The sequence below is a fragment of the Gasterosteus aculeatus genome, chromosome 12 (assembly GCF_964276395.1).
Source record: "Gasterosteus aculeatus chromosome 12, fGasAcu3.hap1.1, whole genome shotgun sequence".
In the NCBI taxonomy this organism is placed as follows: Eukaryota; Metazoa; Chordata; class Actinopteri; order Perciformes; family Gasterosteidae; genus Gasterosteus; species Gasterosteus aculeatus.
The window spans coordinates 20,309,023-20,336,153 of record NC_135700.1 but is presented as its reverse complement, the minus strand read 5'-3'; the positions used below and the strand labels follow the sequence as shown (position 1 = coordinate 20,336,153).

Sequence of the window (27,131 nt, the reverse complement as noted above, 5' to 3'; positions counted from 1 at the left end):
CTTAAGTATAATTTGCAAAAAAGGTGTGTTGGCTTTGCTGCGTGTGATTAATGTAAAGATCTTAACACAGACTTTTTAGACGATTTAAAAAGGGGATTAAAAGTGTTGTATTTTTGTTTCTGAGCCATGGATTTTGCTCCTGTAAAACCCTCTCTTTACCCGACAGGTCGTTGGGCGTGTGGTAGTAGGGTCTGTAGTCCTGGATGAGTGGGGGCACCGGGGGGATGTAGCTGGTGTCCACGCCTGGCATGCTGGGAGTGCGGCTCACGGGAGACACCTGGTGGTGCAGGTTCAACACCCTGAGGGCAGAACCAAAGGAAGCCGCTTAGCGTCGAGGCAACAGCAGCGGCCGCTAAAGAGTCAAATGAAGCCGCACAGATGAGCTGTATGGGGATTTCTCTGATCAAAGCACACTTAATAACTTTAAGCTTGACCCCTCTTTTCAAAAGAACCATTTTCTAACATAGCTCCTCCCATTCTACATCTTTATCAGCTCTGTTTGTTTGGCGAGTGACTAATTCTTCCTGATCCTGAAGGATTTGTCAGGTATTTAACTTTGTCTTGAGGTTTTATATATACATGTTGAATTACAGCTGGCTCAACTAATGTTTTTTACGCCTATGTGCAAAACATTTGGAATTTCTCTTGTGCAAAGTCAGCAATTTTGAGATCTACACATCGAATTTAAAGCAGTCAAGACTGTCACTCCGCCCGCTCTGCTTCCTTCGGTGGAGACGCGTGTCGAGCGCAAACCTCATGAATCATTCAGCATCTGGACACACGACTGACCGTCCATCTTAAAACGAGAGACTGAACGCCCAGACCAAATCAGACGCTCTTGTGCGGGCTTGTGTGTCTGACCCTTTGTTGGCGATGGGCGGCGAGGTCGGTGACATGGAGGGACACGACCGCTGGGGCATCGGGGGCAGCGGGGGCGGCGGCTGCGGCTGCGGGGGCGGCGAGTCCTCTCCCTCGTCCTCCGACGAGCTGTCCAGCGTCAGGTCGATCACCTCCACTTTCTTGCCGCTGCTGCCGTCGCTGGAGGACGAGGAGCTCAGCTGATCGGAGCCTGCGGACGTCCGACGCGAACCTGCGGGTGAATATTACGTTTGCAAAGTAAAAAACACATCTGTGAGTTAATATGCACTCATACAAACGTCTTTACTATGGGTGTATTTGTTACTATGGCGACAAGCACGTAGCTTAGTAGCATCATGATGGATGCCTCAAAAGAATTAAGACAGACACAGACTTATTTCCACATCTCTCTCGTCCTTTTTTGAATTAGTCCGAGGCTTCTACGGCGGCCTTTCTGTTTCGTTTCTCACCGTCCAGTCCGTTGTAGGAGGCGGAGGAGACCTCCTGCACTTCCCTCTTCGACCTCATGGGGGCCCAGCTGCCGTCCTCCTTGAACTGGATCTCGTCACAGTCCATGCAGCTGTTGAGGATCTCCACGAAAAGCCTGAGAACAAACCAAACACGTCACGGGCGAACCCACCGCGAGGAAATGTGCACAAACACACAGGGACACTGATTCAGGGTTTGAAAGGAATGCCTCGACCTTTTCATATTAAGAGTGTTTTGAACATACTGAAAAAGTGGATTAATCTGTGAACGAGACGTTTCTATTGACCCAGCTGCTGTGAATCCAAACTGACTGTCAAGCCCACAGGATGCTCACGGGAGGGAATTTCAACCCTTTGAAAAGGCCTCACATTATTATTTGAATTAATCGTATCAACAATTTGTGTGAGCGCTTGTACTGTATACGAGTGTATAAACATCCCAACGTTTGAGTTCAGTACTCCAAAGTCAAGGGAGGAACTTTTACACTCAACCTTAATTTACTTATTTCAGAACCAGATTTGTGTTTACGTGGTTCACACATAGAATAATTTCCTCGATGTTTAGGTGCATGACAATGAACAAAGGAAGAGGAAAGTGAAATGAAGTCGAGTCACCGTTTCAGGCTTGTATGTGGTCGCTAACTATTCAAATTCACATCCATGTCTGCCCGGGAGTCACTTCAACATTCGATCCGATTATATATTTGAGTGAAAACAACTACAGACCGGTCTGTCTTCTTTTCTTTTTGTGCGATCTTTAACCAACTCTCCTCCTTTCTCCACCGTAACAACCTCCTTGACCCCCAAAGGGACCGCTCTCGTCGCTGTCTCTGCTAGAGCCGCCTCTCTCTCCTCATCATGCTGGACCTTTCTGCTGCATTTGACACAGTAAACCACCAGATCCTCATCTCAATATCTCATTCGCTCGCACGGCTTCTCTTATCACAGCTGCCCCGATGACCCCCAACTAATCCTCTCCTTCCCTCACTCGGACACTCAGGTGGCGGCACAGATCTCCACCTGTCTGACTTGACATCTCTCAGTGGATGTCCGCTCACCGTCTCAAAGTCAGCGCCCACTTTGACTGCTGGGAACCTCGCCGTGACGCTCGACAGTCAACGCTCCCTGACTCCCAACATTACAGCAACAACGAGATACACGCTCTACAACATCAGGAGAACACGTCCCCTTCTCACTGAGAAGGCGGCGCAGGTACTGATTCAGGCTCTGTTGGCCGCCCGCATCCAGTTCTAAACATCGGTGCTCACGTAACATGCTGTGAATGGATCGGGTCCAGCTTACATCCAGGACATGGTCAAACCCGACATCCCGACCCGCACTCTCCACTCTGCATCTGATAAACTGCTCGTCCCTCCCTCACTAAGAGCAAAACACTCGACTAGATCACCACTCTGTCCTGCTCTGAAACGGTGGAACGAGCTCTCTGAAGACACCAGGACCGCAGAGAGCCTTCACATCTTCAGACTAAAGACACACCTCATCACACTCCACTAAAACACATATTTATAGCAAGTTCTAAATGAAATATAGTGAAATTAAATGAAAATTTAGTGAATTTAATGAAATTGCACTTTCTCGTTCTTTTGAGTCTGTATCTTTATGTTTGAAATGCACTTATTGTAAGTTAGACTTAAGCTAAATGACATGTAATGTAACATCTTTTTGAGTGACCTTGACATTTGACCCCCACACACAAGCCACCGGGATCACATTACATTACATTACATTACGTGTCATTTAGCAGACGCTTTTATCCAAAGCGACGTACAATAAGTGCATTCAACCATAGGGTACAAACTCAGGAGAACAAGAAAGTGCAATTTCCTCAAATAAGCCAATTCACAATTTGCTATAGATGAGTGACGTTACAAGTACAATTTAAGTGCTACAATTTGTTAGTCTTTAGTCGAGGTAGAGTCTGAAGAGGTGTGTCTTTAGTTTGCGGCGGAAGATGTGAAGGTTCTCTGCGGTCCTGGTGTCTTCAGAGAGCTCGTTCCACCATTTCGGCGCAAGGACAGCAAAGAGTCGTGATCTAGTCGAGTGTTTTGCTCTCAGTGAGGGAGGGACGAGTAATTTTGCAGATGCAGTGCGGGTTGGGATGTAGGGTTTGACCATGTCCTGGATGTTCGCTGGACCCGATCCACGCTGACATGAATGGGACGAACGGACAACCGAAAAGAAAACAAAAGAAAATATGAAGTAACATGTGTAAAACATAACTGTTTGTTGGGAAAATAACAGTGTTTGAAACAAGAGGACGGGCGCTGCAGAAATATTTCAGACTTCTTCCTCCTTTTTGTGTTGGAAAACATAATAACAAAGGGATGCGAGCTTCTCAGTTCACTCACAGAAAGTTATACGAGTAGATTGAATCCACTGTCATTTAAATGCAGCAGCTGATTAGCTTAGCGTAGCATAACGGCTGGAAACCACAGCTAGCCTCGCTCCGTCGTCCCAGCGCCACCAAAGCGTACGTCGTAACCCTCTATACCTCCTGTGCACCAGTCACAGGCGGCTCCTTTGCGAGATTGGAGAGAAGCCGGCGTGGCTGACTTACCCGTCGATGATGAGGTGCTCGTAGGGGGCCTTCTTGTCACAGACAGGACAAACCCAGGTGGGCTTCTTCTCGTTCATCTGGATGTACAGTGTGGCGTCAAAGCACTGCAGGTGGGAGCATGTCAGCGCCCGGCATGGGATCATCAGCCGCATCTTCCCCAGCTGCACACACACACACACACACACAAAGACACACACGCACAGTGAGGACGGGGTGTTTACGGGACGCGTAAATGTCACAAACATGCCAAACCCACATGGAAAAGGTGCATGACAGGGGTTGAGCAGGCAGATGGGCCGTGTGCACAACCCAAAGCAAAGGGCATGTGGACACGTTGGGACACGAGCAAAGAAGAGAGCGGACGGAGACGCATGACTGCGTTCCTAAGCACCGGCTGCAATTGATAAAGAGACGGCCGTTTACCGGGCAGAGCAGCGACACCCGAAGGCTGGTGGTGGCGATTTCGCTGTCTGGGTCTGCTGTCAGCTTCTCTTTGACTGCAGAAGGGAAGGAAAACCAACGAGTGAGAGAGAAACAAACAGGAGAAATGCTTAGTTTCAAATCGAGGTTACAAATAGTGACGTTCGAGGTTCTTGTGTTGAAGAACTAGTCCACGCCACGCATGCATCCCTTCTCACTGGTATAAAACACATCGAGACAGACAATTGGTGTCGAGCCACGTAGCTTAGAACTGTTTTAACAGTTCCATACATTTTGCTCATGAAACAGACAAGGCGTTGAATTAAATATGAACTTAATGAAAAAAAAGGGAATATTGTGAAACTTACCGTACATGCACCACGCTGCCCTCATAAACACGCACGCATTAGGCAGGTAACATGTGATTTGGATTCATAGACGTGAACAGTTATCTTTAAAAGGAGTTGGGATGCAGCATTAAGACCCTTTTCCTCTAAAAACACCTCAACACATTCTGATATAGAAACATCAGTTCTCTCTTTTCCCCCCAAATTAAAAATGTGTATAACCACTGTGTGAAACCCATCTGGGGCAATTCATTATGACGCCAGTGGTGTGCTTATAAAGCATCTGCTAGTAGGAACACAGAATTTTTGTAATAAACAACGTTTTTAATGAGCTTATGAATAATACAAACATCTGCATTGGTATCGATGCTGCATGCTGGATCAGGTGATGGAAAAAGAGAGGTGGACGGATCTTACTGAGGGCTCTGGAGTGGTCCGGGTTTCTGATGCCTTTTGCTCGTAGTCTCTGCAACAACACTGTGGATGACTGCTGCTTCACCAAGTACACCGCCATGGAGTAACTCTGAACACACAGCAACACGTGCAATGACACGAGTATTAACCATCTCTCACCTGGTGACATTTCTGGTTAAGTCCTGACTCCTATAGAATGTTATTATCATGTAATGTTAAGGAAGTCTTACTACTACTCTGAGGCCGATGTGTGTTCAGCCTGTGAGAGACGCCACTGAATATAACTCATCATATGAGATCATGTACGCCACACCAGGTGAAGTGTACTTTTAAAAAGATTTCCTTTGTATTGAAAAGGAGATTTTGTCATTCACTGTAATCCGCCTTCATTCAGCAGAAGCTTTCCTCAAAAACACAATGTCATACAAAAAAGAATCCCTCTCCATCATCCCTTATGACCCACAACAAGTGTGTGAAGGTGTCTGCAGATATCTGCAGACACCTTCACACACTTGTCCTTCCCCTCCTGCCTGTTGTTTACTTCTTGTGTTGCTGTGCTGGGAGCCCTTCAGGCACTGTGCATGTGCGCATCCAAGCAACAGAAATACTGGTATGTGATGATTCTCAATACAAATACTCCCCTGCAATCAAATTAGCAGCCACTTAATAAATTGGCATATTCATCATAACAATGATTTTCAACGATAACTTATAAAGATGAGTAAGTGTAGACAGAAATGTGCAGGACGGGAGAATGTTCGGTCATTAAGTCCTAAATGAATTACTTTCTATAAATAATTGGATAGGTTAGATTGAAGATGATAACCGAGGCTGCAAATGAGGATTTTTTCTAAACATTTTGTCTTATACGTGAACAAAAAAAACAATTAAATCAAAAGTCACCAATCATGTGATGGTTTATGGATATAATACATTTCAAACTATCAGTTACAAGGACAAGAAAAAAAAGCTTGTACATCTTTTATGAGCCAATGTTTGGTTCAATTACTTGACAATGAGCTCTTACCCTTCCGATCTCAGCGGTCCACGACACCACGATGGTGTTGGGGACGGTGGTGGACAATCTGACCAGTGAGGTAATGTTGATGGGCCGGCTGGGCCGCTTAGGCTCCACGCCGTTTTTGGTTGGAGGGAGATAACCCTTGATGTCAGAGAAGGAAAAAAAAAAAAAGAAATAAGAAAATTTGCCTTTTTGTTGCAAATATTCAAATTCAAATGGATTCAACAACAACAACACGGGGGGACGAGGCAGCGAATGGAAGGAACAGCGGTAGAACAAAGTCGCCTCGCGCCGATTGTTTACCGGCAGGTTGCACGGCTTCCCGTTGACTTTCACACACAGATTGGGCGGGAAATGGTCTTCCTGAGGACAGCTGGTCTCCGACAGGCAAAACCGCAACTGGACTTGCACTGAAAAATCACATTTGGTCCCCGAGATGTCCCTTTGAAGGACAGAAAACAGACGTGTCACCACATGGCTGTAGAAACCGTGCACGTCTTGATCGCGGGGAGCCGGGCGTCTTACATCGAGCTGCTGATCTGCTGGACTTGTTGTGGCGTCAACGCAAAGGCGAAACACGTCTCCTGAAATCGCTGGCTGTTGTCCGAGGCTGCAGAGGAAGGAGGAAGAGGAAGGAGACACTTTTTTAATAACCAGGAAAGTAAACACGCACGCACAGAGTTTTAAACGGCGAACGGGATAAATGAGAGCAAGCCTTACAGAACACAACACCACTGTTTTTAATGTACAGCAGAGCAAGAAAAACCAGAAGTGTGTGGTCAGCGATGTACCGGTGGGGGCCCCCCTTATAATTAGCATTATTGGTTAGGTGTCGTAGGCGTGCAAAGCTAAAGAACACCTGGACGTCAAAACAGAAAGCCTCACACGGAGGTGAAGAAGAGGGAGAAAATGTGTGTGTGTTCTATTTATAGGCCCACAGAGAGGTGCTGGAAATAACTGGTGCTACTGACCCAGCCCCCATTAAAGAGACAGGAAGTTGGCAAAGACAAGAAAAGTGTGTGTGTGTGTGTCTGTGTGTTAGAAAGAGGCATGAAACAAGCCGGCTAAGATCTGACCTGAGTGTTTTCTGTTTGACCATCAGAACATTTCATGGAATAACGCGTATTCTGAAACCGCTCTCATGTCGGAAGGCAAGGATGAGCTACACGTAGGGGGCGATTAGCTTAGCTTAGCTTAGCATAAAGACTGGAATCAAGGTGAAATAGTGAGCTTAAATACACACAGTGCAACCTCCTTTTGTGTGTGCCAGTCACATTTTGAGAGACGTGCTGAATGTCAGCGGGGGCCTTACGGCCTGAAGCTTGCCTAAGTGTGTGTGTGCGTGTGTGTGTTTTGTGTGTGGGAATCGTGATTGTTGCTTTAATCACTCAAAATAACGCTTCACCGTCGGTGAGTGAAGGTTCAAAACAGATACGACGGCATCGGCGTGCACGCGTGAGCAGCTCCCAGCCAGAAGGAGAGAGCACGGGGAGGTCATGTCTTCACATGGAGGGAACATGAAGTGGATGATTACCAGACCAATCACGTTCCTCCTTTCAGCGCTCGTACAGAAAATATCACAACCGCAGCGCCAACATTTTTCTCTTTAGCGCTAGATTTTCTTCCCGTTCCTGCATGTTCGGGGCGGCAGGTTGTTTACCGCAGAACAAAATCGTACGCGCCGAGTGTGCTTTCGAACTACAGTCTTCCTCCTCTCCGGGCTCACGGGCTATAAATAGAAAGAGCTCTCTCACTCTGTCCCCTCCTGCTCTCTCTCTCTCTCCCCCCCCCATCATCTCTCTATCGCTCTATAACTCTCTCTTTGGCAGCAGATTTTTTTATTCTGGTGTTTCAATGTGTGTGGTTTGGGAGAGATATGAGAAGGGTTGGAATAGGCTTTGATGGATGTCTCCCCCGCTCTCCTCCCCCTCTCTCTCTTTTTCTCACTTACACACACCATCTTACTTTTACCCCCACGCACACACACACACACACACACACACACACACAAACTCCCACAGAGGCTTCGTTTAGGATCTTATGATGATCATTCTTATGATTTTAGGTGCATTTCCTAAAATGTCAAACTTTTAATCTATTTTAAGTTTGGTTTCTTATGTTAAGTCAACAAACATAATGAAGTGTAGTAATAATGGAGAAAAACATTTGGCGTTTCATGTCCATCCGAAGAAGATTGAGGGAGAAATGTTGTTGACAGTTTTACTAACTAATATTCCAAAAATGACTCGTGAAATATGAGCATGGAGAAAAATGAAATCTACCAGCAAATGTATCATCTCCAGGACATAAGATACGACACGTTATCATCATATTACAAACCAGCAAAGTGTATTTGTGAACTGCAGGTTTGACTTTGGATCATTTTAAACAGAAAACATGACTAACATGAAGGACGTTTGTTTTAATCACGCTTAACGGAGGCAGATCCTCAGTTTCAGTGCAGTTGAGGAAAGAAGTATTAAGAATTACTTTGCATCAAATATAGAACACGTTTTCAACGACTAAAGTCTTGACTTCTCTTCTCTGGAAGAAGAAATAAATGAAGCCACAAAACAGAATGGTCACCACCGTTATAGAGAATCTTACTTCCGCCTATTAGAACATGAACATTTCATTGGGACGGACATTTAGAGACTCGACTTTCATTACAATGAACAAATCCCAAACCACGCGTTTGTCCCACTGAAGACCAACAGCTTTATAAAAGAGAATAGACTTGATGTACGAGGATCTGACATCAACTTAAATCAATCCAGCCGCTTTGAAACAGCGTTTTAACCATCAGGAATTAAACAAAAGGCGCCGTCATGGACACGGATGGAGAGACAGGTGGGCAGAGTAACGGATAGGGAAATGATCTCCGATGTTTATGGTGAAGAGGAGGGAGGACACACAACGCATATTTAGTTTAAATAAATTGTTTCCTCAATGAGAGAAAATAATAGTCTGGTTAATTAATAATGTTATTGAATAGTTGAAGCCCAAGTGAATTCAGCATTCTGGGTTTCCTACACGGTCTAATATATCCTCTCTCATTTAAATAGGCTGGACAAAATAATATAAACACCTGTCAGTACAGCAGCATCCTACTTGTATACTGCATTTCTATTTCATGCAAACCTGAGAGGATGATCCTCCTTTTAAAAGCTGCAAAATGCATCAAGAAAAAAAAAAACTTCATGACCTGAGAAATGTACACCTTGCACATTGATGTCCAAACTAGATTAAGGCTCCGGCTTGGACCAACGATGAAGAAGAATATTGTGACCCTGCTGGCAGTAAAAACCTAGAAAGCCATTAGTGCTGCTTTCAGTTCTGGCTTGAACAGAAGATGTGTGAGCTAAGCTACAGAGAATGTGCTCGGCTCTGAAGCCCGGCCGCAGCACAACAAAGCCCAGCTGGTCTTCATTAACTTTTTCTCTGTTCAGAGCACCGCCGATACACACACACACACACACACACAAAAACACAACATACAACTCCATTTGCAGGCGGAACAAAGACACAAATCCTTTTAGCGTCACTCAAATTCAAAACTTCAACATCAGAAGGATCTGAAAAGAAAAGGGCCAGATCTGGATGTTACACACACACACACACACACACACACACACACACAACAGAAAACCTTCCACAAGTGTTACTTCCCCTCCCCCCTAGAAGCAGCAATTTTCTTTTATTATATGCATAGGGGCGCATAGTTATATGTTGACAGCGCTCATTAAGGCATTCCAGGGTGCTTAAAGGGCTCCTCAGGCTGGAATTACAGTTTCTCAGCCAGGCAGCTGAAGCTCGCGATCCCCATCGAGAAACGTTTAGAGCTACAATCAAGCTCCGGCTGATCGGCGAGGATGACGGTGGTGCGGCGACGTAAAAGCAAACAATGCTGGTCGTATCCGCCCTGGGAGAGGGAAGCCATCTTGTGCCGCGTGTTTTTACGGGTCAGAGCGGCACGAGATCCTTCTGTTGACGCTCGCTTGTTGTGAGAAGGCCGAGCTGTTTACGGAGAGACAAAGATTTGGCTCCGGATCGCTCGCCGTAGATCTCAGCACGTGCTTCCCTCTGCGGAGCCTGATACCGTATGTGATACATCATCTTTACCGATTCCCGGCATAAATTGGGTAGGGGGCAACTTGCCCAAGGACACTCCGGCAGGGAGGACAACGGCCGACATGAAGAGACTTCTGGGCGAGTCGGATCTGGCGTCCCACAATCAGAGCAAACGCTAAAAACACGTGTCTTTTGGTGAACGAGTTGCCTGGTTACTCTGGGATGGGGTCGATTAGATCTATTAATTCATCTAATAACAACACACCTCATGCAGGGAGAGGGATTTTACACTCAGCCACCGAAAGCGTTTCTATGTGAAACCGCGGAGACAATTAGCACAGCGAAGAAACACCGAGGGTCCTTCCACAAATATAATCAAATGGATTTAATTAGAGATAAAAGCTTAACTCTACTGGAAGCCTAGATTAAATAAAGGTTATCTTCCCCTTGTTTTCCTTTTGGTTTAATGACAATAAAAATACAACGCGTTGTCCTTTGTCTAGGATACAATGATTTGTCCTGGACTTCACATTATTGCACCTTGTGTGTTAACCAGCAACCTTTATGCAGACAGAGACAGAATCTCAATGTGGGGAATATTAGAATATGGGGCAACTTTTCACTGGTCGAACTATATGTCAAGTTATTACAGCTTACACATAAACATTACAAAGGAATACCTCTAAACACAAGGATGAGTTTTCCTTTAAGTAATTTATCCACTGAATCACTCTGCGGGAGTTTAAAAGGGCACTTGAGCTGTAATCAACATGATGCATGTAAAATAACTATTTATGCAAATTGTATCACTCATTTTGATTATGAATATGATAATTAGAAACAATTGAAAGCAAACACAGTATTCGTACATGTAGCTGGTCTAATGGTTTGCGTTTTGAGAAAGCTCAACAACTGCATCAACAGATCTGATCAAGATCTGCAAAAAAAAAAAACCCTCTTCAGACGTGAAGGACAAATCTGTGCGGTATGACGACCTCGAGAGGATCCTGCACTCCAGACCAATGATGTCATCGAGTCTCAGCAGCGTCTCTGAGCCCGGATGACTATTAGTTGGATCAAATCAATCAATGTGAAAGCACAATAATTAATCAATCAAGAAAATAGAAAATACTGTACAGTGATTTCTTTACCCAAAGTCTAATCAAATCATCCCTGTTTTGTCAGTATAAAGTTGTTTTGGGGATCATGAGACGAACATTTGCTGGTGGATGTTTGATTTACGGTCTCGAATTTTGACAGTGATTTGCCGGCATAATCAAGTTTTTAAAGATTATTTCATAAGATAAATTAAACCGCGGATTGAATCATCTTTGTTCCAAGCACCCGATTGGACTTTCTTCTTCTTCTTTTTTTACCCACACGATTTTCCTCCATTGTGTGAATAGCAAAGCAATCTTCTCATTTAACAAACCCATTATGCACAAAACACTCATCAGATGTGAAATGGGAATGCATCCTTTTCCTGAAGATATGGTGATTAAATCATGTATAATGCATGTGCAACACAATGATATCCATAATGAGCCCAGAGACCTCGTTCTCCATGGAGGTTCGGATAATGATGGCGAGTTCAACCAGTGAGGTCGCCATGGTAATAAAGGAGTAGCGGCTGCAGCCCAGACTGCTGACCGGTTCAGAATGGAAGGGCTGAACTGTGGCCCGACTAACCTTTATCCCACAGACTGATAAGACTCAGCAGAGAGCACAAGACTGCACGGCAGGGAGGGAGGGAGGGGGGAGAGAAATACGAACTACTAAAGAAACATGGTTGCTATGAGGAGTGAGGTTACAGCAGGAAATCTGAAAACACGTTCTCGTGGGCCGCAATTCTGTGGTTAAAGTAAATCGAAGGTAGAGTTTTTCTTCCCATACGCTCTACCAAACGCTTTGATCCTAGTGATACGTGCTGCAGCAGCATGAAGACCGGTAACACGGTGAGAGAGGACACCGCTTCCATATGTGCAATAATGTCAATTAAGCTACATAACAGCTTACGTCCTGCAGCAATCATGCAGGCAATATTTATTGTGTGACGTGCTGGGAAATGCATAAAAAACAGAATGCAAGAGCAAAAAGACTAATAGACAAACTACTAAGAAAACCCACGGCTTATTCAATTAAAAGGCTCTAAAAATCTCGGGGCTTTGTAAGATTTAAAAATAGTTCAGATTACGCATAAAGTCAAAAACTAATTACTGTCTGCGAGCCGACCAGAGGGGAATATGCATGTTGGAGAAACAAAAGGTCAGAACTAATGTGCAGAAACCCTAACATCTCCGTTGGAGAAGGAGGGAATTCATAGGAATTGTTGTGTGTGATGAAAATAACTGAAAATATGGAAGTTAAAAAACAGAACAATGTTTAGGGTTTGAGCTTCTGCCGTCAAGCACATTCTCAAGAGTGCAACACTATGATCTGACCTTTATTTTATGTTTAGTTGTCATTTATTTTATTAGTTGTTAGTCTCTTTTTTTTACCTGTATGCCGAAATGTTAGTTTACAGATATACAAGTTATTTTTCCTTTACCAACACCCTGCAGTTCAGCTGTAGAAAAAGGACTTTTTTGGGACGCGAGGACACAAAAAACAGGTCTTAATCTCTCCTTTCACGGCACTCGTGAAAACACGGTCAGAAGCCAGCGCGTTCATGGCCAACAAAATCACCAACGAATAAAAAGAAGAAATCCAGCAAAGCAAGAGCGCGAGTGGGGGAAGGGAGAGAACGTGGGAGAGAAAAACTGGAGGCGAGGCAGCAGGAGAGGCAACAACAATGGGGGGGGGGGGGAGAGAGAGAGAGAGAGAGGGAGACAGAGAGAGCAGTAATCAGAAGATCACAGAGAAGTAAACACGCTGAGAAGAAGCAGAGAACGTGGAAGGCTGTGATCAGGGAGAGCGCAGACTTCAGCGGTATCAAAGCAAGAGGGGGGGGGGGGGGGGATCTCTCTAACCTGCCCGGGAGGCGCGACTTACGATTGATCAAGTGTTTGTATCACTGACCTGTATCATTATGGGGAAAAAGAAGATAAAGCAAATTAAAAATGTTCAGCTCTGTGAGACACTGAGCTTCCCTCTCATTCATCGCCTCTCTGAGAACAATACGACCAGCCTGCATTATTTATTGGAGAGTACGTTTGTGTTTTCCAAGTACTGTATAGCCAGACGTGCGTGTGCGCGCGTGTGATAAGAGAGCGACGCGAATGTGAGATTCCCGATTCAAATGAAGGGAGGGTGTGTTCCGCAGGCACAAGCGCACGTCTATATGATTTCATCACTTTGCATGCAAATTTCAAGCGATGATGGCCGTGGACACAGCATGGGAGAGGGAATGGGGGCGGGGGAGATGGGGGAGGGGGGGTGGGTGGCGGGGTCAGAGGGGGGGAGGAGGCCGAGAGCGACGGGACATGTGTAGGGAATGGATGGAGTGAGAAAGGGCGAGGGAAGAGGACAGAGATGGTGTGATGCCAGAGCTGCAGGCAATGTGTTTGTACATGCATCTGCAGGCAAATTAATCATGAGATGGTCTCTTACTCTATTAAAATGCTAATTTTGGAAAACCTAGACATTTCCATATATTTGCAATATATCCCTGAGCCCAAAGATTGTTATTATGCTCAATGCAGTCTGGCCGCTGGATGCACACTTAATATAATGACAAATCTGACAATGACAAAGATTAGAATCTCTAAGCAGGGAATTAAAGGGTAGACTGGATAGAAGATTCGAGATACGTTTCCGCTTTTCTTGCAGTTATAGTGACACTTTGTATTTCCAACTGTAACCTACTGCAGTATCACAAATCAAGTAATGAAAACAAGACACTAAATCCAATTAAGGAACTCTAACATGAGCCATATTAGGGATCTCCTCCTGGCCTGGACTCGCTACAGCTGTGTGTCGCTACGAGGGAACAAAGCAGACTTTGTTGACGAAGACGTGATGGTGTCACGCAGAATGCTTTAACGATGGGAAGGAGAGACATGTGACTTTGTGTACGTACATGTACATGTCAACATGTGCTGTTGATGGTCTGGCTCAGCACTGAGGAAAGGTTGGTCTTGCATACGTACAATCAGAGGTGCAGATAATAATTATCGTGCGGTGGCGTTCCTCGGCCCACACATAGAATAATTACAGTATATCCACATTAAAGCCTTATCTAATACAGTATATCCACGTTAAAGCCTTATCTAATAAGAGGCATGCCTCGCTGGATCAATATTTAATGAGTAGTGCAGCATCGGGCGCGACTTCAACATTCCTTCACAAATCTGCAAAACCAAATCTAACAAATATATATCGATTAACTTTGAATTATTAAACAAATACGTCGCACACCAGCGACTTGGTGAAAAAAGCAACTCCAAAGGACGAGACTCAAGCTCTCTTGCTCATTAACAGAAATACACAGCGGAGCGAGAAGGACCACGATCACACGAGCAGTGTTGGTAGTATATTAATACGAGCGAATCCCAGAACATTCAGAAATATTTTCTCTTACACCTCCTCTGAACCGACGGTGGCGTCCGTGTACTCCGAACCCTTGTTGTGTTTCTGCAGTAACACACATTAGCAGGCAGCACCACAGCGGCTCTGGCAGGGAGCTTCTCCGCCACAGCGGAAACTCAAATGTCAATGTTTTCTGTGACTGCTGCCATGATTATTATGGGAATGTCACACTGACATAAATATCCACAACCTTAGAAGATTATTTATTTTTCGGCGTTTTCACACTCTGTGGGTGCAGTTTGACGGGGAAGATACCGACAGCAGACATACGGAAAAAGTAGATGTGTGTTGTTGTTGTGTGTGTGTGTGTGTGTGTGTGTGTGTGCGCGCAACCTTCGGTTTTAAAGGCCTTTCCTACATTTGGAGACAGTTTGTTATTTTAAGCAGCCATCTAAAAATCTGGCTTGGGGAAGCTGTGAAAGAGGTACATTTTATTTTGCAACACCAAACACTAAATAATAAATAATGCTATTCTTTTAAATACTAAAACCAGGTGTGGGCTATTGTATTATTCCTCAAATACCAATTTCTTACTGCGAGGCTATTATGCCACTCCATTCATCTTGTATACTTACGTATTTACCCCGTCAGCGGAATGACGCATAGACCAAACATAAAATCCTTGCATAGTAATTGAACGTGACCCTCAACCATGGTTCCCTTTTTAGTCTCCGCCTCTCACACACAAACCCGCCCGCTCTCACCTAGACTGGTTGGCTTGATGAGCTCGTCCAGCATGTCGTAGAAGGGCAGCCGCTGCAGCTTGACGTCCGGGTGGACCGGGTGCAGCGTGGACGAGCCGGACAGGTGGTGCGTCAGCCCGGTCAGCTCGTGCTTCCCGGGGCCCAGCAGCGAGAGGGGCAGCAAGGCGGCGGGCGACGGGGCGCCGCCGTGACTCTCGTAGGCCAGCTGCGTCAGGCCGGCGGGCAGCGCGGCGCCCCCTCCGCCGACAAGGCCGGCCGTGGCCGGGTGGTGCGGCCCGGGCATGGCCAGCTCCGAGTGGGACACCATCTTGGCGGGGAAGCGGCGCCGGTAGAGCTCTTTGACCTTCATGTGCACGGCGGGGCTGCAGCCGGCCTTCAGCAGATGCAGCGCCTTGGTCAGCAGCTCGTGCTTGCGTCCGTGCTTGTTGCGCCCGGCGTAGCCCAGCAGCACCTGCAGCTCCGACACCCGCAGGCTCATCACCATTTGCTGCGAGGAGAGAGGGAGAGAAGGCGAGCCGGGGAGAGGCGGACATTAAGTACCAACAAATGTGAAATGCAAAAACAAAACAACGCTGAAACAGCCAACCGTAAATCCAACAACGCGAGTAACCTGAGAAACAGTTTGAGGCTCAATCTGAGATTTCTTGGGGCCCTTTTGCCCTTTTTTGGACGCTAGTGGCGTCTAAAATAACACCGTTTAACAACAGACAAAGAAACCGTGCAGCCCGAGCAGAGTCCCGCACGTTGGTCTAATGTGAGAAATGCGATCGACGCCACAAACCCGGAGAGGCACAGATTTATAAGGAGCCCGAGGCCGACTGCTCCTCTGCTTGGATGCAGCGCGGCTCTCGGAGCGCGCGGGAGACATCTGGCCGCCGCGCTCGCCCTCCTGCTACTGTCGGGCCGGACCGCGTGCGGAAAAAGAAAGTGACGGATTGAATATTAAACGCGCGCCTGGACAATTTGCATCAGTATTCTGCGTCTTCCTGTGGCTCGATGCTGGTAGGTTGCCTCTGATGCGATGCCAAAGTCTGCGCCCAACAGCTGAACAGCTGGTGCTTTTCCTAACAGATGTTTAAAAAACACACACAAAACTACGCTCACACAGAGCAGCGGTTTCTTTCCAGCAGAAAATCATTTGCACAGCATACAAGTCTTACATGTGTTAAACCATCAGCCGGAACATCACCTGGACGGACAAACTGATTTGTTGACAAAGAGTTTCTGTGGTCGAGGTGACTGAAGCAAACACATTTAATTTCACAAACCTCACCACAAAGACCCGAATCGGTCCTAAAGAGGAAATTATAGTTGCAGCAGAATCGAACATTCCCTCATGATGACGTCAAAGGAAGACAATGTCTTGAATGTTGAGATTAAAAGCCTTTGATATTTCAAATAACAGGGTGTCCGAGGCTTCACATCCTGGACAGACTAAATAAACCAAACCTGTGTGCTTTTCCATTGTTCCTTCATCAGAACAAAAGACACTGAGCAAATGCAAACGTAACTTATGAAGAGCAAAGCAGAAGCTCCTTATGTTACAGTAATCTACGCAGGCTGTCCTGTAACGTGCGTGCGTGTGCACACACACACACACACACACACACACACACACACACACACACACACACACACACACACACACACACACACACACACACACACACGGTAGTTTATGAGAATGTCTTGAACAAACATCCTCCCCTCATCTCCTTTAATGACAGAGCAGGGATGAAAAAGGGGAGCAGACGCACACAAACACACGCCCCTCAAAATGACAAAGCACACAAGGCTGTTAGTGTTTCCGGCTAATGAATTATATGTACACAGTTATAATTTTTATGTACACAATATGTGTGCGGCGATGTGCATATGAAGGAGTAAACCAACCATCAGCCTTCCTTGTCGTTTTTTTTTTTTGTATAATGAGGCCAGTTGCTTCAGACTACATAAACAAAAACACAAAGATGTTAGCGATGTTCCCATACAGGTTTTTTACCTGAAGTTGCGAATCAGCCGATACTACGCGCGGACCCACATCATAATAACGTTACACTTCCTCTTCATTCGTCCATTCGTCTGAATGGACGTAACTCAAGTCAACCTCGTTAGCGTTAGCAGTTAGCGCCAGTATTTAGCCGGTCGGCACAGCCCTGGTTAGCGAACAGCTAACGGTATCTAGCTCTCCTGATGCAGATTTGAACTCGACTTTGTTGTTTACAACGTAGGATTAAGGGGGAGAAAGTGTGTAGCGGGTCAGAGGCTTTTTAGATATTGGTACTTCGTTGTCAAGTGAATACGTTACTGGCAACGTTGACGAGGATAAAACTTTGCTGGGAGCACACATGCACACATATTACAGGTCCTAAGCGACTTTCAAGCCCACGTTTGAACGGTGCTTCTGAAAGGAAACGAAACCTCAAAAAGGTGTTGCACGGTTCACTTTCAGTGTCTCCAAAGTGCAGCAAAACCAGTATCCGCTTCGAGTCACATGGGCAGCACTTGAAACATAATAAGTCATCCAGGACATTTTCCGGTCGAAGGTTTGGGGAAGACAATAAATATTCTGATTCATTAATCAAACACTGAAACTAGAGACATTTTCCAGGAGATACGAGAGGTGAATAACCAACAGGTTGGATTTGTGACGAAACTATTCAACGCTGACCCTGAATCAGCTGAATGTTTTATGCTTCAGATAGTTACATGACCATGAGCCAGAGGGGGCTGTTCTGTGGCCATCAAAGAAAACCGAGTCAACGTAGCTATCGGAAGAGATTCGGTCACGAGTTGTTGGAGAGGAGTTCTGGTGCCGCTGAGGAGGGGGTTACCTTCACACCGATAACAGAAGGAAATGAAGGATGGGGGTATCTGAATGTATGTCCGGGAATAAAAACAAACGTCTTCAACAAAGAATTGACGATCAGTATTGTCGGCTGACTGGTTACGTGAAGTTGAGGAAATTTGAAACCACCGAACCAGCTGAGAGAGGAGAGGCTGCTGTTTACAGACCAAACACTGCATTTTGTGTACTGCTGTCACATATGCATAGACGTGCAGACATGTGCGCGCACGCGCACGCACACGCACACACACAACATCCAGCCAGTCAGCATGTCAGCCAGGACAGAGACCCGGCCTTGTCCTTTGACACGACGAACCTGCGTCAAAAAGCCACATCAATGGAGGGCGAGGGAAGAAGGGAAGTGGTTCTGAAGCACGCGGCGGTAATAAAAACACATCAGTCAAACACAGACAGACGGCTGTGTGCAGCGGGGAGCTCCGTCACAGGTGCAGCACACGGGCAGCAGCTGTCCGCCTGTGAATCTACAACATTCACAAATTCTTGTGCCAGCGGAACAGTTATTTAAACTATTCTGGAATATTCGGCTTTAGTTTCACCAGACTTGGACAGCGCGCACGCACATGCACACACACACACACATGCACGCACACATGCACACACACACACACAAACACACTCAGGCAGCGTATTAGTTGGGCCCAGAAACTCTCCTGCTGGCGACATAAACGACCGGTGCCATGAAATATGCATGCTGTAGGAGAAGAGAGTGAAAAAACCATGACTGGCTGCCCACCATTTCACAAACCTACACACACACACACACGCACAGACACACACAAACCACCCTCCCTCTCTTTACAAAGCAAACACACACTAAAGAGCGACAAATACACAGAAACGCTGGCTCAAATAAACGTGACACACAAACACAGGGACAGAAAGCACACACACGCACACAGACACACACACTCTTTCAGCACACTGTCGATGTGTAAAATTCCTCTGGCTTAAAAAAAGAGAACCAGAGTAACGGAGGGAGGAGAGACACATCAACAGCTCTCACTATCTCCTCTCTTCTGCACTCCTCTCCATCAGCAGCTCCATCTTCCTGGCCATCAGCAGGGAGAGGAGAATGTGGAGGAGGAAGAGGAGGAGGAGGAGGGCTGATGTGGGGGAGGAAGAGGATAGGGAGGGGGTGGTGGAGGAATCACCCGGCCAGCCACTGTGAGGGAGTACAGTCGCAGCTTAACAGTTCAAACCAACGAGATGTTCAGTTCTAAAGATGTTCAAGAAAAGCTGCAAATCCGCACACGGAATTGCTTAAAATGACATAGAATGATTTTTTTTTTTAAACACCAGCAGAATGAGCCCTCATTTCCTTCTCAGATTTTGTACAACTATGCAGCTGTAACCCTCAGTGAAGCAAACGATGCTTACTGATCCTCCAATGACATAAAAGGGAAAATCATCTGAAATGAATTACTTCAAATGCACCGTTTGGCTTAATTCACACAAATCTCCCAAAATCTCCCCGTCACCGATTTGACTGCAGTGAAAAGTCGGGTTGGAACAAAGCGTGTCTGTGTGCGAGTGTGCTCTATTGTGTTGTTCTGCTGAAACAACTTGACATGTAGGTGCAAAGGGAAGCTGAAACAAAAGGACGGAGGGTGAAAGAGGGAGAGAGACAGGATGCAACACAAAGGGAATAGCTGGTGGTACACACAAACACACACACACACACCCACACACACACAGCAGGCAGACCAGTGTGCAGCTTTAAAAGAGCAATTTTCTGCCTTAAAGTTACCAGCCTGTGACATTTTGGTTTCCAAAGAAAAGATGTTTCCACCACAATGGTGTTCTTGACGGACTGAAGCGGCCCACAAAACTACACTGACCAACGCGGGACGCTCAAACTGAAACCCACAACGCCCCAGAATGATGACAGGAACGGAAGGGAAGGAAGGTCCCAGCATCAGGCACTGGGATGAAGGGGAAACCGCCATGCTATCACATGGTTTCCAGTGACAGAATTATTGGTAACTTATTTTGATGTACTCTTTAACCGTATACATCTAAATCTACATTAACATGAAGCATTTTGTGCCCCAGCTGCATTGTTCCTCAACATGTCCTGCAACCTTTTGGGGAACTCGGGCAATTCTATCTACTTTTTCAACCAGGTTTCTGCCAAGAAGTCCCTCCTGACGACCATCCAGGTGGAGTTTAACACTCATAGGTCACTCTGGATGCGAGCGAGCACTTAATCCATTTAATCACTCAAATATATCATTAGGAATCTGTTGATTCCATTGAATTGAACCTTTCTAGGCGTGTGGAATTAATGATTGATTCTGGTAACCGTGCTCCCTGCAGAAGAAATGACAGCTGCAGCTCCAAATGTTGGAAAAAAACAGCCCAGCCAACCTGAACCCAGGAAGTTTGGAGCCAAGCCAGAACAGATGGAATCGGATGAAAATAAACTCCCGCTTCCCTCCGCTGGCATTAGGACGCTCAGTGGTCCTCCTCAAAAAACGTATTCAAACTAACATTGTTGGGTCACATTCCAAACCATCAAACCCCGATATCCAGGAGCTCTGACGGGTAGATTTCCCTCTCTGTTGATCCTTCACGGAAAGTTTTACTTTACAACAAGGCGAGTCGGGACGCAGGACCACTTCCACGTAGTTGGGGGAAAAAAAATCAGTTTTTGTGAAACTAAAAATGTGTACTTGAAGACTGCATCCATCCAGAGACGTGAATCTAAAGATGAATCATCTTCTCTCGGTTGTGTCCGTCTGTCCCGTACTGAAAGCGCGACGTTCCTATTTGCGTACGATTTCATCTTTATTTTGTGTGTTTTTATTACAACCAGCCAGTCGCCTGCTCTCGACTCGACTTAAATGATGGCACCTAAGGTCTCATCTGTCTCAGCGTGTTTGGTAGATGGTTCTCGTCAGACCGGGGAGAGGTGGCGTGTGGGGTGATCATTTGCTTTGTCCGGAGCCGTTGAGGATGATTGATGGAGGGATGAGAGGGATGGGGGGATGGGGCACAGAGAGAAAGCAGCTGAGCCTCCAGACCAAATGAAATTCTCCCATCAGCTCCGGGTTTTGCCGTCAGTTTGGTGTGACTGGTGACATTACTGCGTGTAAGACACCCATCAGCCTCTTCCGCCGTTGCCATGGAGAAGAAACCAGTCGGAGCGTCAACCAGATATCCGTCCGATACCGACTCAAAATAGCCGGATGCATCACGTTGACAATATGCCTGTTTGTAAGAGTCCATTATTTCAGTGCGCTTGGATCCGTTTGTTTATTTAAGAAGTCAGTAAAGCAACGTTAAAGACAGTTTATTAGTAAAACGCAGGTACTGAACGATATCTATGGGTAAGGCTTTGTCATTGCGACTCAAACCAGAAGACCTCACTTCAGGTGCTAAAATAATCACAAAAGGATTCTGGATTTTCTTGTTTTGTCTGACCAACAACACATGTAGAGATGTCCGCTTTACAATCACTCGAAACAAAAGCAGAGAGAATCCTCAAAGTTGAGAAGCTGAAATGTTTTTTTCCTTCTATCCTGATGATGATGACAGATCTTTAGCTTCTACTTTCCACTTTTTCTCTGCTTGAAAATCGAATGTTTCTTTAGAGAAATGCACTGCTACAGTCATAGTTCACTCAAGCTTTTACTTAAATATTGAATTTAATAAAAGCTTCAAAAGGGCTCCGAATGTCCTAACATTGTCTAAGCATGAAATTAACTGAAGTCTTTTACTCACCTAAAAAAAAAGCCTCCCACTTCTCAACTCAATGACAGCAATATTTTTAAAAAACAGAGCAGTGAACCGGAGGTCTAATGTGTGAGTGACATCGCTGCATCTGTCACAGTCTGAGATCTTGTTAAAACACAGACACACACACACACACACACAAAAACCAACTCTCAACATCAACATTATTCCTGCCCCCCCTGCTGATACCAAGGAAGCAAATCTATAGGTAAAAATAAAACCTGAAGAAAAGCCCCCTGCTGTGTGTTTACGCCTTCCAACTGTGAAATGTCGACATTGAAAAGGGTCCATAGTTGTTCTATCGATGTGTTTATGTTAAGTTTCACAGACACAGAGAACATCTTTACAAACGCACACAAAGCACCAGGGCCCACACACTCAACACGCATACCCTGGCACACGCGTGTGTGTCTGAAAATACTTTAAATTCAGTCATGTGGTGCATGCAAGGACACCATCTGCCTGTGTGTGGATTAATCTGCTCAAGTTGCTCAAAACTTTTCTTTTTTGAATTTTTTACCTGTACTAGGACTTTTCTATATCTACCGATAGAAAGGTCCTAGTACAGTTTGTGTCCGGCATAGGAAGACAAATTTAAGCAACCCCCCCCCCAAAATGCCCGAATGTGAATTTTTGCCGAGACCAAACCTTGATTGACTTGCAGCCTTTGGTTATATCACGATTTAGCATTCAAAAAGTTGGCGGTCTTCTTAGGCCATAAACCGTGTGACCTCCTCGGCCAGTTGTTATGACTGACTCATCACCCACAACTAACTCGGTTAGTCAAAAAAACATCGGCGTGCACAACAATTTGAAAAGATAATAATTACAATGATTACAACGATGACGGCTGTTGGAGTCGAGCCTGCAGCGTCCTCAGTGAAAGCGGGACGCCAGGTTGTAGTACGGGAGGAGACGTGACTAACAATCCAGCTGTGCCAGGAGGTGACAGGTGGGGTTCGGAGTGACGATTCGCTAGGCGCCCAGTTCTCCATCACGGACCTGTGGCCAGCCGCTAAGATTTGTTCAACCATCTTAAGATATACGAGTTGTTGGCATACGTAACTTGGATGTTTACTATGCTGCAGTTTGCATGGTAACAACCGTTGACACTCTTCTTTGTAGATGCTGCTGTGATCAAGCCTTCGGTGTGACATCATAATGTTTATCATGTTCTATTCACTCCTCACTGCAGATGAAGCCACTATGAAAACTATAAAAATGGCCACGCTGGTCGATACACCTGGACGGACCAAAGTAACCGGGCTTCAGGCAACCAGCATTGTCCCCACCCCCCCCCCGCCGCCAACCTCCCCCTCCCTTTATGCTCCGCGTTTGCAAGCGGAGCCTTAAAGGAGAAGATAAATGTGTCTGCTGCACTCGGTTACGACGGGCTGGACACTAATGCAGTTCTTTTGAGGCCCAGGAGGCAGGGAGATGGTGAGGCTAATAATGTTGTGCTGAGCCTTTCTGTAAAGGTTCTGCAGGATTTGTGTATTTGTGTGTGTGCGTGGGTTGTGTAGGCAGATTCGGGAGGGGTTGGGGGGGGTGGGGGTGTGGAACACTACCTGGCCATTATATAAAGCTCCCACTCTCGGCAAGAGGACTCTGTAGCGAGCGTAAACTCCCTCCCCGCCCTCCTCCCTCCTCTGTCCTCCCATCCCCCCAGCTCTTAGACTTCCAGCGCCTCTGAAATACCTCCGCCTGTTGTTGCTTTTTTTCTCTCCCTCTGTGGTATCACGACTCGCGGTGCGCACCTTGGATGAAGGGCCAGACGCAGTTGGGGGCTGCGTTCAGGAGGGTTCCTCTTTGAGTCATTAAATGCCGTGACATCACACCCGAGGTCTAGTCCCAGCTTGCCTCAGGCAGGTGGAGAATCTGAAGCCCGTCCCCGCCACAGTGAGGGAGGTGAGGGGGGGGGTTGTAGTTTGGTGCCAGAACAGTAAGGGTACGCACTGCTGGTAGGAACCGAGCGAACACACATCCGCTGGAATGTGTATGACCAAAAACGAAAAACAGTGGGGGGGAAAAACACCTGTTAGAGTACCACTGAGCTCACGAGTTAGGAACGGACATTAGACACTCGAGCCGCACTGGCGAGGTGGGACGATGACGGGAGAGTAGGAAGAAACGCACCCTTTTGATCCTGCGCGGTGGGCGGAGATGAGGGGGGATCGCAGCCGGTCTGCAGGCCGCGAAGACAACGCGTTCGGGTTAAGAGCTCGAGGGCCACTTTATTCAGTAGAGGGGCCTCTTCGATACAGCTACATGTGAGGGCCACAGGGGAATCACAGTCGTCTCTAATGAGGTTTAGTCCCGAGCTTTACTGGGTTCACTGCACACACTGAACTTATCAAAGAAAATAAAGGCATAAAAAAAATCTATTTGTCATCATCATCACAGGCACTATTGTAAAAAATGGACATTTTTAGTTTGGTTCCTATCAAATAACGTCACATACATGTGTTGTTTAGTACTAATTGCAGAATCCACCACCATCTTTCTAAAGAGCACCACGACATTTGGATTTAATCCAAAAGCTAAAAACACGGACAGCTGTTTGTGTGGAGGGACTTTCTGCTGTCAGCGGATCCCTTCCAGGAGAATAAAGAGCGTTTGGTGAATCCGTGTCTTAAGCTGCCCTCCCTCAGGTCACAGGTCGCCAGCGAGGGCCCGGCCTACGCTCACGTCTATTATTAACTATTAACCCTTTCAGCGAACTGTGCACAACTCAAAAGAAACGGCTTTCCCACTCAGCGTAGTTTTCTTTGGGGCTGCAGATGTTGTGATGTGACGTTGAACATAAAAGAGGAAACCACCTGCCGAGAAAGACAAAGACCTTACGGAGAGCAGTTTCTTTCTCTTCTATTGACCAAAATAAGACATCTGCCTTTAAACCTTGTTTCCTTGAGACTGTCACCATCAGACAAACATCCCCAAATGCACACAGCTCAGCAAGCCAAGCCGTCCATTAAGTAACTGTAAATTGGAAAATGCTCATTCTTCCATACAGCAGCTTGCAATTAAATTCAGCAGGGTGCCGCCCCCCCATTTACCTGCAGCTGGCCACACAAAGTCAAACATAATGCTACAGACAAGCTACAGACTGCGCATGAAATACATTATTTTCAAAATGGCAGCTAAAACTGATGCATGTCATCCAAAAATGTAAGTGAGTTATGGGTCAAGAAAAACCAAAGAGCTATTGTTATTCATGGGATTTGATTTGAGGGTCAGACAAACACACCAGACTACTGAAGCCTGCAGAAAGATAAAGAAACGTGATCAATTTATTCCCCGCGATTCACAGTGAAAACCTAACAGCGTCGACCGGTGAAAGGCCCTTCTTTCTTCCTCCGGCTCGGAAGCACAGTCGAGCTTCGAACTGCTGCCGCCCCACGTCTGTCTCAAATGTGACATGTTTCCACGGCAACGGCACTGTGTAACAAAATCGCCACAGGAGTTAAGAAAAAAGAAAAAGCCGCAATCTCGCCGAAGCTCAACAGAAGACGTGGCCCCGCGGGGCAAAAAAAACCCAACAGCCATGTGCCCCGGCCGGGCGGATAGGACGCACTCAACGCCACGTGTGTGTGAGAGAAGGTTTGGCATCTTTATCGGTTGGTTCAACGCCACACAGCTCGGACAGCTCTGTTTTTTTATTTTTTATTTTTTATTTTTTTTATTTTTTATTACATCTACAAGTACTTTGCTGTCTGAGACGACACAAAAATCTCACCCTCAAATCACAGTGAATCGGTCTTAAAGACACGACGAAGGTTATCATTCACTGCTGTGACGTCTGATTCGCTTTAAACTGAAAATGAACTGCGGCGGTAATGACAATGACAAAACAGAGCAGTCGGCAGGTGTTGAATGGATGTGGGGGAGCAGAGACGAAGGCCTGTATCATTAGGGATTAACCTCGCCACAGGCTCTACAAATAGACTGTCTCCACCTATAAGCCGCCAGCGCGCAGACACTTATTTGTATTGCCAGGTTGCTGCTGCAGCGAAGAGAGAAGACAGTTCAAAGAAGCTCAGGCGGATCGAGACTCCTGTGAAACAAAATGCGATGCAGCATTTGAAAGGAGTGGGGGGGGGGGGGTAACATCACAAGCTTCCACGCGCAGAGGTTTTGGCTAAGACGCAGCTTGGCAGATTTATGCATGGATCTGGAGTATAAGCTGACAAACCATGAGGAGCGATCGAATGGACAGAACCCAGACCGATCACAACCTCAAACCGGTCCAGTTCAATTAAAAACCAGTGTAGAGCCATTACATATTACATTACATTACATGTCATTTAGCTGACGCTTTTAGCGACTTACATTACACTTTAAACCCATGGCTTCTTTACATTTTGCCCAGGGAGCAATTAGGGGTTAGTTGTCTTGCTCAGGGACACTTCGACTTGAGACATGGGGCAGCCAGGACTCGAACCACCAACCTTGCAGTTCCCAGCATCTGCTGCACCGAGCAACGGCTGGAGGTCAATCAAGTGGTTGTGAAATAAAATGAGTCATAAGCTCACAAAAGCCTGCAGGTGTATTCTGACAATAAAGAGAGAGCTTGTTTGGTGATATGGATGTCAGAATTTGAAAAAAAATTTAATGAATGAAGGCTAATTTGCAAGACGTCGCCTTTGGTTTTAGGACACTTTGCTGACATTTAAAAAGACAAATTATAAATGGTGTTTGTGGACTATGTGTTCTACATTTTGTAATACCAAAATCTAAATAATAAAGCAGGTAAAGCCAAATTGCCAAAGCCTAATCAATAAGCTCATTGACTGGAACTCATTCAGCAACTATTCATATCAAATTACGAATCATTTCATTCATCAATTATGATTTTTTTTGCTTTCACTTTCTGAGAATTTGCAGATTTTCTTGGCTTGAGGGTTTTGGATGGCTGAGCAGAGAACTATTTGGAGGCATCACTTCAGGATCTGGAAACATGTGATGTCAGTTCCCCAAAATCAGTTTATAGAAAAAAAGTATTAATCTATTCAGGGACTCATAAAAAAAAGAAAAAAAAGAAGAAAAAAAAGGGACTGATTTGGAAAGTGATCTTTGTGATGACGCTGACATCACAACAT

The 27,131-nt window shown here is 45.9% G+C and overlaps 1 protein-coding gene across 1 annotated transcript in view; it reads right to left on the bottom strand.

The window, feature by feature from the left end:
* The window catches only part of LOC120812541 (E3 SUMO-protein ligase PIAS1), a 33,865-nt gene that overhangs the window by 4,807 nt on the left and 1,927 nt on the right, over window positions 1-27,131 (bottom strand). The window contains exons 2-11 of the mRNA XM_040168655.2: window positions 15,429-15,915; window positions 6,652-6,736; window positions 6,430-6,568; window positions 6,133-6,267; window positions 5,109-5,214; window positions 4,348-4,421; window positions 3,925-4,085; window positions 1,329-1,462; window positions 862-1,090; window positions 160-299 (exon numbers count right to left, since the gene is read on the bottom strand). Of these exons, the coding sequence (XP_040024589.2) occupies window positions 160-299; window positions 862-1,090; window positions 1,329-1,462; window positions 3,925-4,085; window positions 4,348-4,421; window positions 5,109-5,214; window positions 6,133-6,267; window positions 6,430-6,568; window positions 6,652-6,736; window positions 15,429-15,915 (1,690 nt within the window). The remainder of the gene's footprint in view (window positions 1-159; window positions 300-861; window positions 1,091-1,328; window positions 1,463-3,924; window positions 4,086-4,347; window positions 4,422-5,108; window positions 5,215-6,132; window positions 6,268-6,429; window positions 6,569-6,651; window positions 6,737-15,428; window positions 15,916-27,131) is intronic.